The 17,395-nt window shown below is 40.3% G+C and overlaps 1 protein-coding gene across 1 annotated transcript in view; it reads left to right on the plus strand.

Moving 5' to 3' along the window:
* The window catches only part of LOC307231153 (polypeptide N-acetylgalactosaminyltransferase 18-like), a gene marked incomplete at its 3' end in the record, with an annotated part of 129,444 nt that overhangs the window by 95,147 nt on the left and 16,902 nt on the right, over positions 1-17,395 (plus strand). Inside the window, exon 10 of the mRNA XM_080001741.1 lies at positions 14,148-14,312. Within this exon, the coding sequence (XP_079857867.1) occupies positions 14,148-14,312 (165 nt within the window). The remainder of the gene's footprint in view (positions 1-14,147; positions 14,313-17,395) is intronic.

Consider the following 17,395-nt stretch of genomic DNA (forward strand, 5'->3'; position numbering starts at 1 on the left):
CGTAGAAGAACAATGGGAAATCCAAAGATATACAAATGAATTAAGAGTAATATTGACCAAACTTTGTCGTTATAGAAATGCTCTGATCTGCCTGTCCAAGCCGTCTTGGCCTAGTGAATTTATGCTGAATTCGCAGGATAAGTCGAGCATGTGATGTGGCCTATTGCTGATGCTATCAAGAAGGCAGAAGCGGATTTGTTCACAGAGGGAAGCTGCTTTGAAGCTAAATGGAACGTGATTGGCAGGGTTAGAGGAGCGGCGGTGTCACAAGGCCTTGGACGATTTGAGGCATATGTTCAAATATTGATTCCAAAATCCACACAATCCATGACTATATGTTATAATCTATAATATGCCTTTAAAACCTTGCTCTCCATGAAAATAGAGCCAAGTCAGCCAAAAACGATTAAATACCTGAATAAAAAAGGTACTACGCTGTCTAAACAGGGGGTGTCTCAGATTGAATCAGGTTTGATTCAGGGGGTCTTTGAGGAAGTTGGGAGCCCCCTGCTCTAGGGGAGTGTTCTGAGGGGTCACACCGCGTCAAGGCGCCATAGTCGATAAAGTGATCGGCTTTGACGCTGTGTCGTTCTCCAAACATCCCAGTGCTTCTATCTGGGTCACGCCCCACTCTGTGCAGCATTTTCTTCCGGTGTTTCCCCAGTCCTCATCATTTCCAGAAGACGGTACAGTTGGCACCTGCCAATAAAGATACAGAGCTGGTAATTCTTTTACCCTGTGCACTCTTTTCATTTGTTCATTTTGGGGCTGAAACACGCACATCAAATAAGAATTATTTAATATTATGTGTGATGATTACGTTTTTCTCAGTTTTTCTGTGTTTTTTAGTGAAGCAGCCCATGATGTAAGTTTGTATGACAGGACACAGGGATTCCAGGCAAATGTATTCACCCTCTGGCAAAGCAATTTTCCTCATTAGAAGCACAGACCGCCTCTGAATCAGACTCAGGGGCCATTTTGCCACCCCAAAGTGTAGTTAGTTACCCAGAAGGCCATGCTGGATATCTCTGGGCTACGTCTGTTCACATTCGACACAATTTCTCCAGAAAATGGATCAACACAGGCAGATGTTGAATGCCAAGCAACTACGTCTCCTCGATGTTATCACCGTGGAAAATAATGATAAATAAAATAAAGTAATGTGCTTTCTTGTCCGCGGTTTGTATATACGCTAAACAAGATACAAGGGCATTAGCCATCCTTTACCCAGCATGGATAATTTGAGATGGATTATAGAATACTGGATATGTATTGGATAAATTACCATTCTTTAACAGTAATGGATCCCTGATGCAGCAATTGATATGCACTGTAGCATCAGGCAAGGAATTGTGCCTGACGCACTCCACCGACACAAACACTCCATGCACTAACGTAATGAAATTTCAGGCCCCAGCTACATCCACTATTCTTATTATCATCTTTCGAGTCTCCCCCCTTGGCTACTGTAAAAAATAAGTACCAAGCCATTTTCCAATATCGGTGTGAGAAAATAAACACGTTTCCGTTTTTCGTTTTTTTTGATCAGTCACATTGTCTTCGAAGGCTTTTCTTAGGAATCATTTTATCCAACCAAAGTGGTCTAAAAGTATAACTGGACTGTGGGAGTAATGAAGCATATATCCTACAAAATCATTGAGCAACACAATTTTCCTAAACTCAGAAACACAAGCAATATGCTCGTAAGTCTACCGGGATGCAGTGGACCATTTCCAGTCCGTCCCGTTTTGAAAACCGGTGAAAGTGGTATTTTCTTTTCAGGCCTGCACTGTAGATGAACTGCCGCTTAATATTAAGGCTGAAATACGCAGGTCTATGGTTCCTTTGTGTCTTTGATTTAAGGTATGGTTAACTAGTGTTTAACCCCCCCCCAATTGATGGGCCAAAGCTACTGTACAATCGGGGACGCTCGGTTGATTCTTGTGAACCCATTAACCCATTAATGGATCTCAGTTCTTATTGCCGGTTAACGGTTAAACGGTTGTATGTGCTGTTTATCTGCTGTATGTGGTGAACCTCCTTCAAAACACACACACACACACTTCAGGTGCCACCAGCCCGGCTCCATGCGGGGATTCCCAGAGCAAAGAGCAGCAGGGACCTGATCAGTAGCCGACATCAAAAGGGGCTCACTCATTCTACTCACTCTCCTTGTCCTCCATCATGCCTTCATTATTCTCCATGCTTCATTCCTTATTCATATGGAAGGTGTTTTGTACTGTTCTTCCCCGTCTCCCTAACTCCCCTTCAGATGCCTTTCTGATTCTCTTTTTGACCATCTCGCCATATTTCTTCAGTCTGTTTGAGTGGAACTGCTGATGTGTGTGTGTGTTTGACCGTGTGTGTACAAACGTGCGTGTGTTTGCATGGTTGTGTTGCATGTGTGTGTATATGTGTGTGTGTGTGTGTGTGTGTGTGTGTGTGTGTGTGTGTGTGTGTGTGTGTGTGTGTGTGTGCACGTGCGTGTGCATATAACATTTGTGTGTCCAGTGGGAGAGGTGGATATGGATGTGAATACTTGATGAATTGCTGAATGTCAGTGATGCATAATGTACGGCAGTTTCCTTTTCATCCACTTGACTGAGACACAACGAAGGACTGGAGGGACACATAGAAAGAGAGCGATGAGAGAGAGTAAGGGAAAGACCCCCGTCTTCAAAAGTAGAGCAGAGGATTGCTAAGATAGTTGCAGTACATAGTGGATTCTGCTTAAAAACGTGTAACATCTTAGCTCAGCCACTTATTAAGCAGAGCTTCTTCGAAGGATGGAATGGGAAAGTGGAAGCACAGCACTTATGTGGTGACTTACCACATACCCCATCGGGACCCCATCGATAGCCGGTTGTGGGCAGTGTGTGTTGTTGCATGCTAGTGAATTGGCATGAGCGAATCACTGTGTGGTGCATTGGCTTTGACCGCCGCAGTATGTGCACGTTCATGAATCGAAACATTCTAATTTCTCACACACACCCTTTGGTCTTTTGGTCTTTAGTCGGAGGAAGGAAGAGACGTGCCCACCAACCACACCTTTCAGATAAAATAAGAATAATAATATCTTTATTTGTATAGCACCTTTAAAAACACAGTTACAAAGTGCTTTTTAAAGCAGAGTGCTCAGATCATGGATTTGAAAGCCAAAGGAACATTAATAAACAGGATTTAAACTTAAACTCGTTCATTAAATTGAAAAAGCGGATAAAGAGACAATAAAAATGAATAAATTAATACAATATGAATATAAGAAATAGAAATCAAATGGAAAAAAATAAAAATATTGAAATAAAAAATAAGATAGATAAAGAAAGGGTGCGACACACATACAGTAAAAGCAGATCTATAAAAATGGGTTTTGAGAAGTGACTTAAAAGAAGTCACTGACTGCAGCCGTATCTCCTCAGGCAGGTCGTTCCAAAGTCAAGGGGCCCTGACAGAAAAGGCACGGTCACCTTTAATTTTAAGTTTCGACTTTGGAACGGCCAGGAGGGCCCCGCCTGAGGATCTGAGGCTCCACACTGGCTCATATGGGGTCAACATATATTTTATGTAGCTTGGAGTCAGACCCAGATGTGCTTTAAAAGTGATAAGTAAAATCTTAAAATCGGTTCTGAACCGAACACGGAGCCAATGGAGAGAAGCCAGGATTGGGGTGATGTGATGGAACCGGTAACAAGCCAAGCTGCTGCATTCTGAACTAGTTGGAGACGGGAGAAAGACTTTTGGTTGATGCCAGAAAGGAGGAAGTTACAGTCGTCGAGTTGTGAGAAAATGAGGGCGTGGATTACTTTTTCCAGGTCGCTGTACAATAGTATTGGTTTGATTTCTTGAAATCGTTTTCAGTTGAAGTAAGCAGGACTGGACAATTTTTTGAATTTGTGGTTCAAAGTTTAGGTCGGAGTCAAACAGTACTCCCAAGTTTCTGGCAACAGACTTCACATTCAGGGACAGAGTACGGAGGTCACTCAATTTGACTGGTAGATTTTGGGAGAGTGGACATTATGATTTCTGATTTTGAATAACTGAGCTAAAGAAAATTCTGTGCCATCCAACGGTTGATATCATTGAGACAATCTACAACAGCAGCCAGGCTGTTTGAGTCACCAGCTCTCAGAGGAAGGTGTATCTGTGTGTCGTCTGCGTAGCAATGAAAAGAGACATTGTGTCTTTGGATAATTTGGCCAAAAGGAAGAACATAGATTGAAAATAAAATCAGGCCCAAAATAGAACCTTGCGGTACACCACAGGTTATGTGAGTTGTAGAGGATGAGTAGATACCTAAGGAGACCCAGAAGGTTCTTTCTAAAAGGTAGGAATAAAACCAGGCAAGTGCAGTGTCCTTGATGCCAACCCAGGTGTGAAGACGGTCAATTAAAACGGCGTGATCTACAGTGTCAAAGGCTGCACTTAGATCTAAAAGAGTTAAGATTGCACTTTACCCCGTGGCAGCTGCTAAAAGGGTATCATTGGTTACTGGGGGTGATGACAGAGTCTATTACCTTAAATACAATTCTAGGGTTGGAATGGTTTACAACAATCAGATTAGAGAAGAAAGTTGCTCTTGCTTCTTTAACTGCCCTTTGATTTTACTGCCCTTGTGCATAGCGTCATTCCAGATCTCATCAAATACGTGTAAACCTCTCTTCTTCCATTTCCGTTCCTTTCCCCCACAGTCTCTCTTTAGTTTCTGGGTGGATGCATTTAGCCAGGGCTGCAATGTTTTATTTGATTTTTATCTTTGAACGAATTGAGGGCAATCAGAAACGTGTCATTAAAATGGGAGATGAGCTCCTCTGTATTAAAATCAGGATAAAAGTCAGTTAAAGGCAAAGCAGCAGCACTGAAAATCTCAGAAAACTTGCTTGCTGATATAGAGTTAAAAACACAGCGACGGACAGGATTGTTGTGAGTAATAGTAAATTGGTGTAAGACCACACTGAATATAACCGCTTTGTGATCGGACACACAGATATCCTTTGTCTTAATGTTGTCAGGGCTGAGACCACTGCACAGTACTAAGTCAAGTCTGTGGCCCTTAGACACACATTAACATCTTTAAACCTTCATATATTCTTTATTAAACAATAATTTTCAAAATCCCAACCAAGGCACCTACTAGAAGAGAAACTTGGATACTGAGACCCGAAAGTCTTGTGGAAAAAACGTATTGACTCTGTATATCTAGTGAGTGAGTTCTTTTTCCATTGACTTCCAAAGAGTCTGTGGTTTTCTGGAGCTAGCATCTAGTGGCCATTGGCTGAACTGCAGTTCAATACGCTTCAGGATTGCACCGTTGTCAATTTATTAGCACCTAGGCAGGAAGGTTCGCTAAACAAACTTGGAGTGGGTAAAAATGGAGAGTTGCATTGGGCAGCAGTTTGTTGTTAGACTGTGTGTGAGTCTCTCCACTTTTTCTATTTATTTTTTATTTTTTTTATTTATTTTTTTTATTTTTCTATTCTTTTTCTATTCTATTTCTATTTCTATTTCTTTTTCTATTAATTCTATTACATTTCACTGCATATATGTATGGAAGTATGTATATGTATGTGACAAATAAAAAATCTTGAATCTTGAATCTTGGGCCCTTGATTATGGGTCTTGTTCCCAAGCTACAGGGCCTGGTTTTCAGTATTTTCTGGGCGAACTTAATAAGGGTGAAATGAGATCTCTGCTTCAGTAATGGTTGAAGGTAGCTCAGAAAGATTGGTTTGGGGTCAGATCAATAACGCCTGAAAATTACACTTATGAGGCTATTTACCAAAGGCAGCATTCACATTCGTGTGTGTGTGTGTGTGTGTGCGTGTGTGTCGGCAGGTATTTTTTCATTTCTTACATTAAACACAAACACCACACTCTGACTCAAACACATCCATACCACACACACACACATATGTAGCGAACAGCTTCATAAAACTGGACTCCTTTTTAGCTCCTCTCGGACCTTCCAGGTCTCTGTGTTTTGGACTCTGATTTCATGATAAGGAGCAATGTTTATTGCTGTGAGCCCCAACACACAAGGCTTTTTTTTGTTATATTTGTTATAAAAATCTGATCTGCTGAACTGATGTACCTGATAAGAGTATAAGCAATGGAATGTAAAAAAAACTTCTGAAGGATCCATAAGAAGGGTGATCCAGTTAGCTGTGAAACCATCCACCTTCCCTCCTTTTTCTTTTCAGCTCTGTTTTTAATCTCTACACAAACACTTGAGGTCTAAAGATGTCCATTAATTTGTCCATTTTATCCAAAGATACAATGAATACATTAGAATAAGGACAATGTAAAGATAAAACAAAGGGACAATTTCAGACTTTCCTCTGGATATTTCTTGTCCTTCTTTGGAACACACACACACACACACATGACAAAGTGCCGGCTCTCCCTCTTTCTCCCTGTCACATCCTTATCTGAAGCATGACAGAGCCATGTCATAAACTGGAATATGCATTCTTGACAAACGTTAACACAGTGCATCTGAGTTTAACAACAGAAGCCCTATTCATATGAGTTATTAATTATATCACCCTGCAACCAATATAACCATAATATGCAAATATATTTATTCAAACTGATGAATGAAGCGCTCTACACTTAAAGTATTGAACCCTCATAATGTGTATTTGGTATTTTTACTCAAATTAAGTGTTGTGTTTTAATATATTTTTCTTTTATTAATAGTACAAATATACATTTTTAAAAACTGAAGGCAATCGAGAAACTTCTCTGCCTGAATATGAAGAAATGAGTACAGAAGACCCGATCTGGTTCACTGTGCAGCGTGGGCATGTGCAGCATGAAACCTCTCCAGACCGCTCTGAAGATCTCTTTGGAGCTTTGTTCTGTCAATTGCATATATGAGGTTTATGGACTAGTGAAGTCCAAAGTGAACCCTGGTATGGTTCCATGTAGGTGTGAACACAGAGAACATGTTGATTTTTAATATGTTCAATACATTTAATGTAGACGGTGACCCATCTGTACACATGTGTGCCTTAAATGTATTAAACGTCTCAAAAATCACAACAATCACATCAGCCTTCATATCTATCGTTAATTGTATTATTAAAATATGTGTATCCATATAATTTTTTAGATGTAAATATTGTTATTGATATTTGTTCTTAGAAATATTAGTCCCAGACTGCAGCAAGACATTTATGCAGAGTACAGAATTAAGTCAAGTCAATTCAAGTCACACTTTATTTATAGAGCGCATTTCATACCAGGGCAACACAATGCGCTTTACAAAGAAATACAAAAAAGAAAGAGATAACGTAGTTGTCAGCAGGTCATTACAAAAGAATGCCCCTGAAACAACAAAAGCAACAACAAAGACAACAAAACCAATAATAAAAGCCACTCCAACCACAGTGGCAGCAACAGAAAACAACAACAGCAGCAACAACTTTTGACTCTCTCTCTCCCTCTGAAAACACACCCTTCTTATGATCCTCTAACTGTAATATCACAACAGAAACAACCACAGCAACAGAAACAGCAGCAACATCAACACCAGCAGCAACAACAGCACAACCAAAGCAGGAGCAACAACAGCAACACACACGCAAAGACCTCACCGGAACCGGAAGTGGTAGCTCTCACCGGAACCGGAAAGGTCACTCAGGTTAGAGATGTTAGAGATGTTGAGTTGAGGTACAAAGTTAGAGATATTTTAATTAGGGTATAAGGTTAGAGATGGTTAAGTCCAGGCATAAGTTCAGGGATCGTTATGTTTAGGTATAATGTTCGAGATGATTAGGCTAAAGAATTAAATGCAGAATTTAAAACATAAAAATTATGTGGCTACTTTAAACTTATCAGTTAAAAAAAAATAAAATTTACATTAATATATATATATATATATATACACACAAGCACACATAGTTACAGAGTGTACTTACACTCTACACAAACAGATATGAAATAAATACATGTTTAGTTTGGCATTTACATTTTAATAGATGTAGATGTCTTTCTCTACACAAACTAGTGCACGATCACAATTTGCTCATTTAATTGGTAGTCTGCAGCCTGAACACAAACAAGCATCCGTACACTTTCTGACGTACAGGCCCCCGAGCCGATCTGGCAGGCCAAGCACATCTGGTACCTACACCAGCTATTACAAAACAAAACAACTAGAGTGGGTAGAATTTTTTGCACATCACAATACATTTGCGAATTTTTTGTACAATTGAGGTTCTGTTACTATCCTAATGATGGACCTCAAACTTACGATATATTTACAATCGTTCTGTTACTTGTGCAATGCTCATTGTGATATGGGTCCCTCGCGGCCACTAGGCCCCGGTGCAGCTGCACTGGTCTCACCGTTGGTACTTAAGCTACTGCCGTCGTGAATTAGCTTTGAGGCATGATTGCCAGCAACTTGCCTCCTTGTTTGTGACAATGTCTGCACACAGCTGGTTACATCAGGTTGTAAGCTTTGCTAGGCTTGATAAATTTGAGATTTGGTAACGGATGGTCGCTATGGTGGGAAAAGACAAGACAAGAAAGAGAAAATGAGGTCCTGGTTGACAACGGAAGGAATTGTCCCGTAAAACCGCCACCGCCGTTGAGCTCCCCACTCCACTTGAGAGGCATTTCCTTATTAAATGGAGACACGGCAACGCCTGTCGTTTCGTTTCAATAATCCAACTCCAAGATGACTGTGTCTTTAAGCCTATTATACCCGGGTTTTATCTGATCACTGTTCATTTACTGTGTGTGTGTGTGTGTGTGTGTGTGTGTGTGTGTGTGTGTGTGTGTGTGTGTGTGTGTGTGTGTGTGTGTGTGTGTGCGCGTCAGCGAGTGGGCGGGTGTGTGAGAGTGAGTGAAATTGCATAATGGGGATGACGGTAAAAAGAAAAAAGCCTTCCTTTACAATCAATTATTTGATTACATCCACAGATAACATCTTTCCCCACTCTTCACTCTACTCATTAACCTCACTGCTCTCTCTCTCTCTCTCTTTCTCTCTCTCTCTCTCTCTCTCTCTCTCGCTACCACTCCAAAACTCTAACCGTCTCCCTGGCTGGAAGGCTGGATTGTGGCTCTGTTAACATGTACGCTGACAAGATGGCACTACTCTACTTTGCAGCTGTTGCTTCAACAAGTGACTTACTGTGTATCTCAGCGTGTCTATGTGCCTCTCCTTGCCAGAGCAGGTGGTGATAATTACCCTGTCTAACCACATCCTCTGCTGTCAGTAATGAGCTCGCCGGGAGCTGCAGCGAGATTCCATGAATTGGCACACAAAAAAAAAAGACAAAAAAACACCACCACAATAAACACTAAACCGCTTACTCACCCGGGCAGAAATTCAACGTTCAGAATTGTGCTCTTGTGTCTGAAATGAGTCGTTTTAATGAGTTGCCGGTTGCGGGGAGGCGGCAGTTTGAGGAAGGAACAGAAAGGCAATAGCTTTTTTTTCTCCTCATTATAGTAACATCTCCGTACGGTGAATGATTCATTTGTGGTTGAAGTCCGTATTGGAGTTGGCCTTACCAATTCCGAAAGCAGTAGTCGTCCAAAAAACGTAAATGTAACGTGACACACTTTAGTTCAAGACTTTAGACACAGTGTTGTGTGCTGGATAGTTTACCCTGGGCTCACATATATGGGGAAGAAGAAGAACAATCACTTTAGGCGATTTAGGCGAAGGGAAGAGATTACGTTCCAAGTTCCTGGCTCCAGAAATGGTTCCTGTGAATGAAAAGTGGCTTATAGTAGCAGGCGCTGGAAGTTCTGTATTCTCCTGTATGATGTACCGCCACTTTCTCTCCTGTTCCACTCGAGCCAATGGTCCAATGGTCGCTCAGCCAATCAGATGAAAGAGGCGGATAGTTTTCACTACCGATAACGTCCAGTTCATACAAGCTGTCAGTTATTTGTTAAGATGTAACATGGACAAATGTACGGCGGCCCTGAGAGCTCAACGCACTGCAGCTTATGAAAACACATGCAAATAGACAAAACACAAGCAAATTAAGAAAACATCTTCACTGATATGACAACACATGCACAGCATTTAGAAAATGTGCTGAAAGAATCCAGACACGTCGAACGAACTGCATACCAAAAGGCTTTGCAAATTCGACAGAACACAACAGCATTAATGGAAAACACAAACGCAAACCCACATTACGGAAGTGAGCCACACCGGACGCACGTATTTATCTTCATTTGCAGATTTTCAATGATTCACTGAATCAGTGATTGTCTTTTCATCCAAAGCGTTCTCGAACTTCACCACACTCGCACGGAGCCGGTAAAAGCTGTTTTCTCTGGAACATCACAATTAAATGGCTTAAATAAAAACCATGGAGTAAAATTTAAAAATATATATATATTTATTAACTGCATGGAGGAAGCAGATAGAAGATTTGGACAGGATGGTCTCGCGCGGCCCGATTTTTATGTGACAGTTGTGGCTCCAGGTTATTACTTGTTTAAATTCTTCTATATAATTACAAACAGAAAATAATTAAATATAAAAAATTTAATATATTTCATTGCATTCATATTTCAGTGCAGCCGATGTGGCTCACTTCTGTAATGTTGTAGCTCTTGCATTTGTGTCTTCCATCATTGCTGTTGTGTTTTTTCGAATTTGCAAAGCCTTTTGGCATGCAGTTCGCGTTTTATAAACACTGTGCATGTGTTGTCATATCAGTGAAGATTTTCTCTTAATTTGCTTGCGTTTTATCTATTTGCATGTGTTTTCTTAAGTTGCACTGAGTTGAACTCTCAGAGCTCAACTCACTGCAGCTTCAGATGTGGTTGGTTCATAAAAAGTAAAAAAAAAAAGGTTTTCTTTTTAGTTCATAAAAAACCTCTTAAAATAATTTACAAAAATAAGAATAATAAAAACATTTTCAAAAAGCTCCGGATGTATTCCTCTGTCATTCCGGTCAGGCATTAAAGCCCTCGAAAATAATATGATATCGTTGATCAAAATAACAAGTATGATTTGCAATTTTTAAATAAAGCAAATAAAAACATTGTGTTTTTATTTTAGATGTACATTATTTTACTAAATGTCTTTATTGAATGAAACAGAAAAGCACCGTGCCTAACAGGGACACTCTATCAGTTGCAGTGAGTTGAGCTCTCAGGGCCACCGTACAAATGTGGTTAGTCGCCCCCATTGTTCGCTACCACCATAAATAGAATTGAATTCTGTGGGAAACACTGACATGCATAGTTATCGATGTTGCATTGAACAATCAATACAAGCCAATAAAAGAGGAATACAGACAGGGCCGCACACAGGAGGCTAGGTTATTAAGCAGTCACATTTACAACCAGAGGGACCACCACACAACATATCCAGCCTTAATACAATAAGTAAAGAAGAACCCTATATTGAATACTGTGTTAAATCCAGTGCCTTTGTTTTCTTTTATTTGTATTGGGATGTTTCATTTGGTTTGTTTCTAATGCAAGCGTCCAAGATGAACTTGCTTCCCGCATGCTAGTGTTGAGACAAAGTGCCAGAGGAGACAAACCTTAACAGTGGCTGGAGCCAATGAGGCACTGTTCAGGAATGCCGTGTGCGGTGTCACTGCTAGTGGCCCTATTGATCATCCCCCGGCTAAAACAACCTAGCCGCAAGAAGGTTTATGACCGCAATTAGCCGAGTACCTCGGGGAGAAAGATTTACGAGCTTCAGACTGCCCCCACCTTCATGTCGCAATCTAGAGTTCCAGTAGAGCAGCGCTTTCTAATGAAGAAATATCAACTGAGAAGCATCATCCATTCATCCGTCGGACTAAAAATCATGCAAGGTCTCATCTGCAACTCTCTTTATCATATTTAGTCTAATGGAAGTGACGCTGTACATAGGCACGGTGTCCAGCAGGGAGCCATTTTAACGTCGTCCTGTGGCGGATGAAGTCTTTTTTTCCCATCAAAAATGGTCAGACGTTTCCGTGCAGCTCCATCCTTGACACTTTACAAATCAGCTGAGCTCAGAACTTATTTATGCCCAATCTGTACATCTGTCTGGAGAGATCGCATTCTGTCTGATACGTAGTCACACCTAATCCTTCCATTTAGATTCACCGGGTTGTGACGGGGTAGCTGTAAGCCCTCCGTAGGGGTGCAGGGCAGCAATCTATTGACAGATGCCGGTTTAATCACTGTAATTAGTGCGGATGCACATGCAAACCGAAAACCCGGGCACGTCACACACAAACAGAAGCCATGTATGCAGATGCATTTACGTGAGTATGTACGCAGACACCGATCTCATGCGTCGGCTTTAACGCAGGCTTGACTTAACACACAAATGTGACATGAGCACACACACACATACACACACACACACACACACACACACACTCAAGAAAAACTCATTGCCAATGCCGAGGTGCGTCCCAGGGAGTTCTTAAGCAAATGTTTAAATGCTGAATTGTGTCTTCATGTCTCCAATCTGGAAATGTCCTGTTGCTTCAGAGCTGGTCGATATTCTCATTAACACCATATCGCTCCTGTAATGAACATGCACATGCGTCCACGGTTTCACTGGAATCTTCAACGGAAAGAGTTTCACCATGCGCACAGAAACAAAACACACGCATGAGCACATGGATCCATTATTGTACTCATATCGATGTACTATCAAAACACTGTTTACCCACCTCAGATAAACGTGCAGGAATCCATTTGTCACCTGAGTTAAGTTCTGAGAATATGCAAGCACGGTGGCCCTGCTGCTAGAATTTATATAATATAATATAGAATTAAATATGAAAACATGAAAAAAAAAAACATTAATTAAATATTTATATATGAAGTTACTTTTTTATTTTTAGTAGTCTGATCTAGGTGGGAAAATTGATGTGACAGTAACTAGTTACTATAATGTCACTGGCATAGTCTCACACACATGCACACACACTCACACACTCACAAGCTAAATTCATTCTAAGCAATGGTATTTTCTGCTTTTCCACAATACTTTTTCAACCCTTGACATGCAGTGTTTGTTATTTGATATTCATAGACGCTTCCCAGTTTCATTACAAGGACTTTCCATCTTGCCCAAGATTAGATGAATCAAAGTGCCCTTGTTTCCGCGAATTGAGATTTTTACATACTGTGACCTTTCCGGCTAATCGGCCTTAAATTCTTTCATCTTCTTGCTTTCCCCAAATGTGTTCAGTCACAAAGGGATCTGTGAATTTCGCAAGATGAAATGCAGCAGCGCGCCTTGGGGGCTGATGGGTACAGGTGAGACAAAGTGTAGAAAGAGAGACGCTGGTGTGCTCCTTTAGGGCGGTACATGACATGACTCCGTTCACAACGCACAAGCAAGAGCGGCTGTTCGCTTACCCAGAATGCACTTCTGCTTTATGGGCCGGGTCAGCGCCGAGAGCCGCTGCCTTATACGGTTTTGAAAGTGCAAAAACTCTCGACTACAATGTATTTAATCAAGAGAAAAGAATTACTGATCTTTACACATGAAAGGCTTCATGTTTCACTGACTTTGCTTTATATGTGAGAGATTCCTAAATCGGGGTCTGTGGCCACCTAGGGGTCCCTGTAGGAACCACAGGGGGTCCGCATGAAAATTGTCAATATTAAGAAATTAATACTTATCTGTCATACTTTTTTTCTGGGTTTTAAAACAGCATTTCATGTAAACAGGCTTGTTGGCGGTGAATATGCCATTAAATACATTAACTCAATGCACTGCCTTTTGAATAGAAAACTCTTTCTTTAGAGTCAAATTTGAGTACATTTAAAAACACATTTGATATAATCACGACACTTGTAAGAGCATAATCTTATATTCCACTCAAAAAGTACTCTTATTTGAAGATATATGAAGATAAAATATAATTGATTATTCCAAGGCAAATTACCTTGGATCTTTCTATCTAACTATCTATCTATCTATCTATCTATCTATCTATCTATCTATCTATCTATCTATCTATCTCAGTTGATTTTACTACTACTATTCATTCTAAATTGAACAAGTAAACAAAATAGAAAGTGATCAAAGTGAAATAGACACACATTCTGACACCGATGCAGCACATCACAATAACACAAAGCACAGTAAAGGAAGTAAGAAAAGCAGTCCATTACAGTTCTCTTGTCGGCCTCTCTCCCTGCAGAATGTGTACTACACCAGCTCCCAGCAGCTGCACCTGGGCGTGCTGAGTCCCACAATCGATGACGACGACAACAAGTGTCTGGTAGACGTGAACAGCAGGCCAAGGCTGCTGGAGTGCAGCTACGCAGCCACCAAGCACATGAAGCTCACCTGGACCTTCACCCAGGTAAGATGAGAGCAAGTGAACAGACACATACACTACACCTCACACAACTACAACTGCATGATATTGCAGTGCAGTTGTAGTTGAACCTTTTCCCCCATAGAAAGTCAGTTGCAAATGAATTGCTTTCACATACCCAAGACGCACAAAACGACTTGTGACCTAGTGTGATTTGTTTTTTTCGATTATTTTCTTTACAAGTGGGATAATGAATGAAAATAAATTATAGGAGTTTGAATTTTAAGGAATTTCCTTGAGAGAGTCAATTTCAGTTGCAATTTGAATGAACGCTGTGGCACCAGCAACACCTTCACTTTGTTACTACTACTAATACTACTACTAATGACGCTTATCATTTGTAAGTTTTCCTATTTTACTAATTGTTCAAATCTTCAGCAGAGAGTGTTTAAAAAATCATCCGCTAATCGTGTTTGGTGGTGTTTATCATCTTGAATATTTGAATGGGAGACCACCTTCCAGATGTCTCTTTCTTCCTCTCTCTCTCTTTGCCAGTATGACTAATATTACTTTGTCTCTCATCCATCCTCCCATCTCCCTGGGGCGCAGTAGCTCCGTCCATCTCGTATCCATTTCAGTCTCCAGTCTGATGGACTGGGCATCAGTTTGGTCCTAGGGCTGGACAATGGTTCAATATTATATTATATTTATTGAATCATTGCAAAATCAAGATTTTAAGCTTTGTAGTCAAACCGCCTGATACTGAGATGATGGTCTTTACTGTTTCCATATAGAGATTAACTATATTGAATTACTGTATATGGTGAACTAACGTCAGAGAGTGAGAGAGAAAGAGAGAGAGAGAGAGAGAGAGAGAGAGAGAGAGAGAGAGAGAGAGAGAGAGACGTGGCTACAGGTGGTGAATAAGAGAATACAATGAGGGAGAAAAATGAGGGAACGGCAAAGGAAAAGGTAATGGGGTAAGAGTCAGAGGCAACCCAGAGTGAGAGAGAGAACGTGTCCGTGTGCTGCTGTTCAGACAGTATGTGTGAATTATTGATCGGGAGATCTTTTACAATATTGAACTGAGTCTGACCCAGAGAGAACAGTCGATTGAGAGAGTGAGGAAAGAGAGACTGAATAAAGGCTACATGAAGAAGAAAGAAAGAGGGACGGGAGCTTGCGAGGGTGAGTGCGACAGGTGGTGGAGGTAGGGCGTCAAAAAGGGCCACAATGGTCTCTCTCTCTCTCTGTCACACACACACACACACACAAAAAAAAGACTATGAAACTCACAGCTATATCTGCTCATCTGCTAATATTTCACCAGCCAAATGTGATCACAGAGAGAAGACTGTCACAAGCAAAGAGGTGGTTAAAGTCGACATTTTAAAAATCATTTTGGGAAGGAATGAAAGCACTGTTTTGGAATTATAATAGCAGATCCGTTGAGATGAACCTGGCCAACGAAACTGGGTTCGATTAATTGAAAGGGAGAATGAGTTGCACATAGCAGAGGGGTTCTTTTTCTAAGGGAATTTATATAATTATTGTATGGATGTGAAATCCCCCTCCTTGCTTCCTGGGGGATTGATCAATGCATGTCTGGGATCACATTGTAATTAGTTTGCAGGAGGGGCATCCTGTTTTGTTTAGGGTTTAACAAAGATATTACGAGGCAATTTATATTTTTCTATTACATTCCTTCCTTTTGTTCCTTATGGAACAATATCCAAAAGAAACATGTATTAATGTTAAAAAATGTAGTCTAACTTGTATAATTGTATAACTATTTCTGTAGGATGTCCCTGAGTTCTGTCTAATTTTGGGAACATTGTTATTCAGATATTTACCGTTAATGATAAATAAAAAAATAACAAAAAACAATAATAAATCCAAATAATATAGACAGAGGTCAAGGATATTACCCAACTTCTTTGGTCAAATGTGTCCTCCAATCTTTGACTAGGAAGAGTAAAAGACTTAAATCAAACTAATCTACACTAACATATGCATACACAGATAGAAAAAAACCCAATTTGTTAAGATGAAAATCTGGTGTCTAGTCAATTTTCATTTCTAACTAGGAAAAATCATCATGAATCAGACAATGGAAGAGGAAAAGAAAACATTGCAGAATGATGATCACAATAATAATGACAACAACAAAAATTGTTGTTTTGTACAACCATAATAACTAACACATTAAGGTCTGATTAAGCATGACTTGACACTAATGTTTTCACATCTCAACATCTTCGTTATCATTGTAAGGTGGTCTCCAATCATCTAGTGGTATGGAGACAAACTGTCCCGACACATTATTGCGACAGGTATTAGTATTTTTATGATTGCAGACATCCATGGCCCTCGCACATCTCCTAGCCAAGCGAATGGGTCCCCGCTATTACTTTTTCCATTACCCCTCATTACGTAATTCTTTCATAGCTTGTATGGCTGAAGACAAATTTCCTGACTCTGCATCATTGACAGGAATGTAAGTACAACATGAATAACTTATGATAGCACATACACCTCCTTGAGAGCATTCATTTTGACTGCTTCTTCCTGCTTCCTGTTTGACTGCTTCTTCTGCTAGGATGGTTAAATTAATGAACAGTACAGTCTATAATGTATGATATTTACACACTTAAAAGCTGTCGATAGACCTACGGGTGCTATTACAGATGTAAAAAAATGCTCTGTTCCTCCTACAATCTTATACTCAGTTGGGACTGATGTCACGGATATATATGCCTCAGATCATTTTACGCGTGCAGTTGTATGGGTCAAATTCTACATATAGATTGGACATAATTGGTGAACAAGTGCCAGTCCAGTTCACAGGCAGGCTTCCATATGATGTGTGTCCACATAGCCTGTAAATTACCTCGGTTTGGATGCATGAGACCATCATCACTACCAGAACCTTAGGGTTACAGTTACTTCTTTTATGGAAACAAACAGATTTGTAACATAAGGGATAAATTACTTCATCACGTGAATGAACTACAATTGAGTAGGATAGAGCAACAGTTACAGTAACAACTAATCTTCTCCATACATTAGTGTAGTTAGATTGTCCTTTCAAAGGATCATAGCGAAATACTTTTACCGGGTTACAGTTC

Source organism: Zeus faber (genome assembly GCF_960531495.2).
Source record: "Zeus faber genome assembly, chromosome: 6".
Lineage (NCBI taxonomy): Eukaryota > Metazoa > Chordata > Actinopteri > Zeiformes > Zeidae > Zeus > Zeus faber.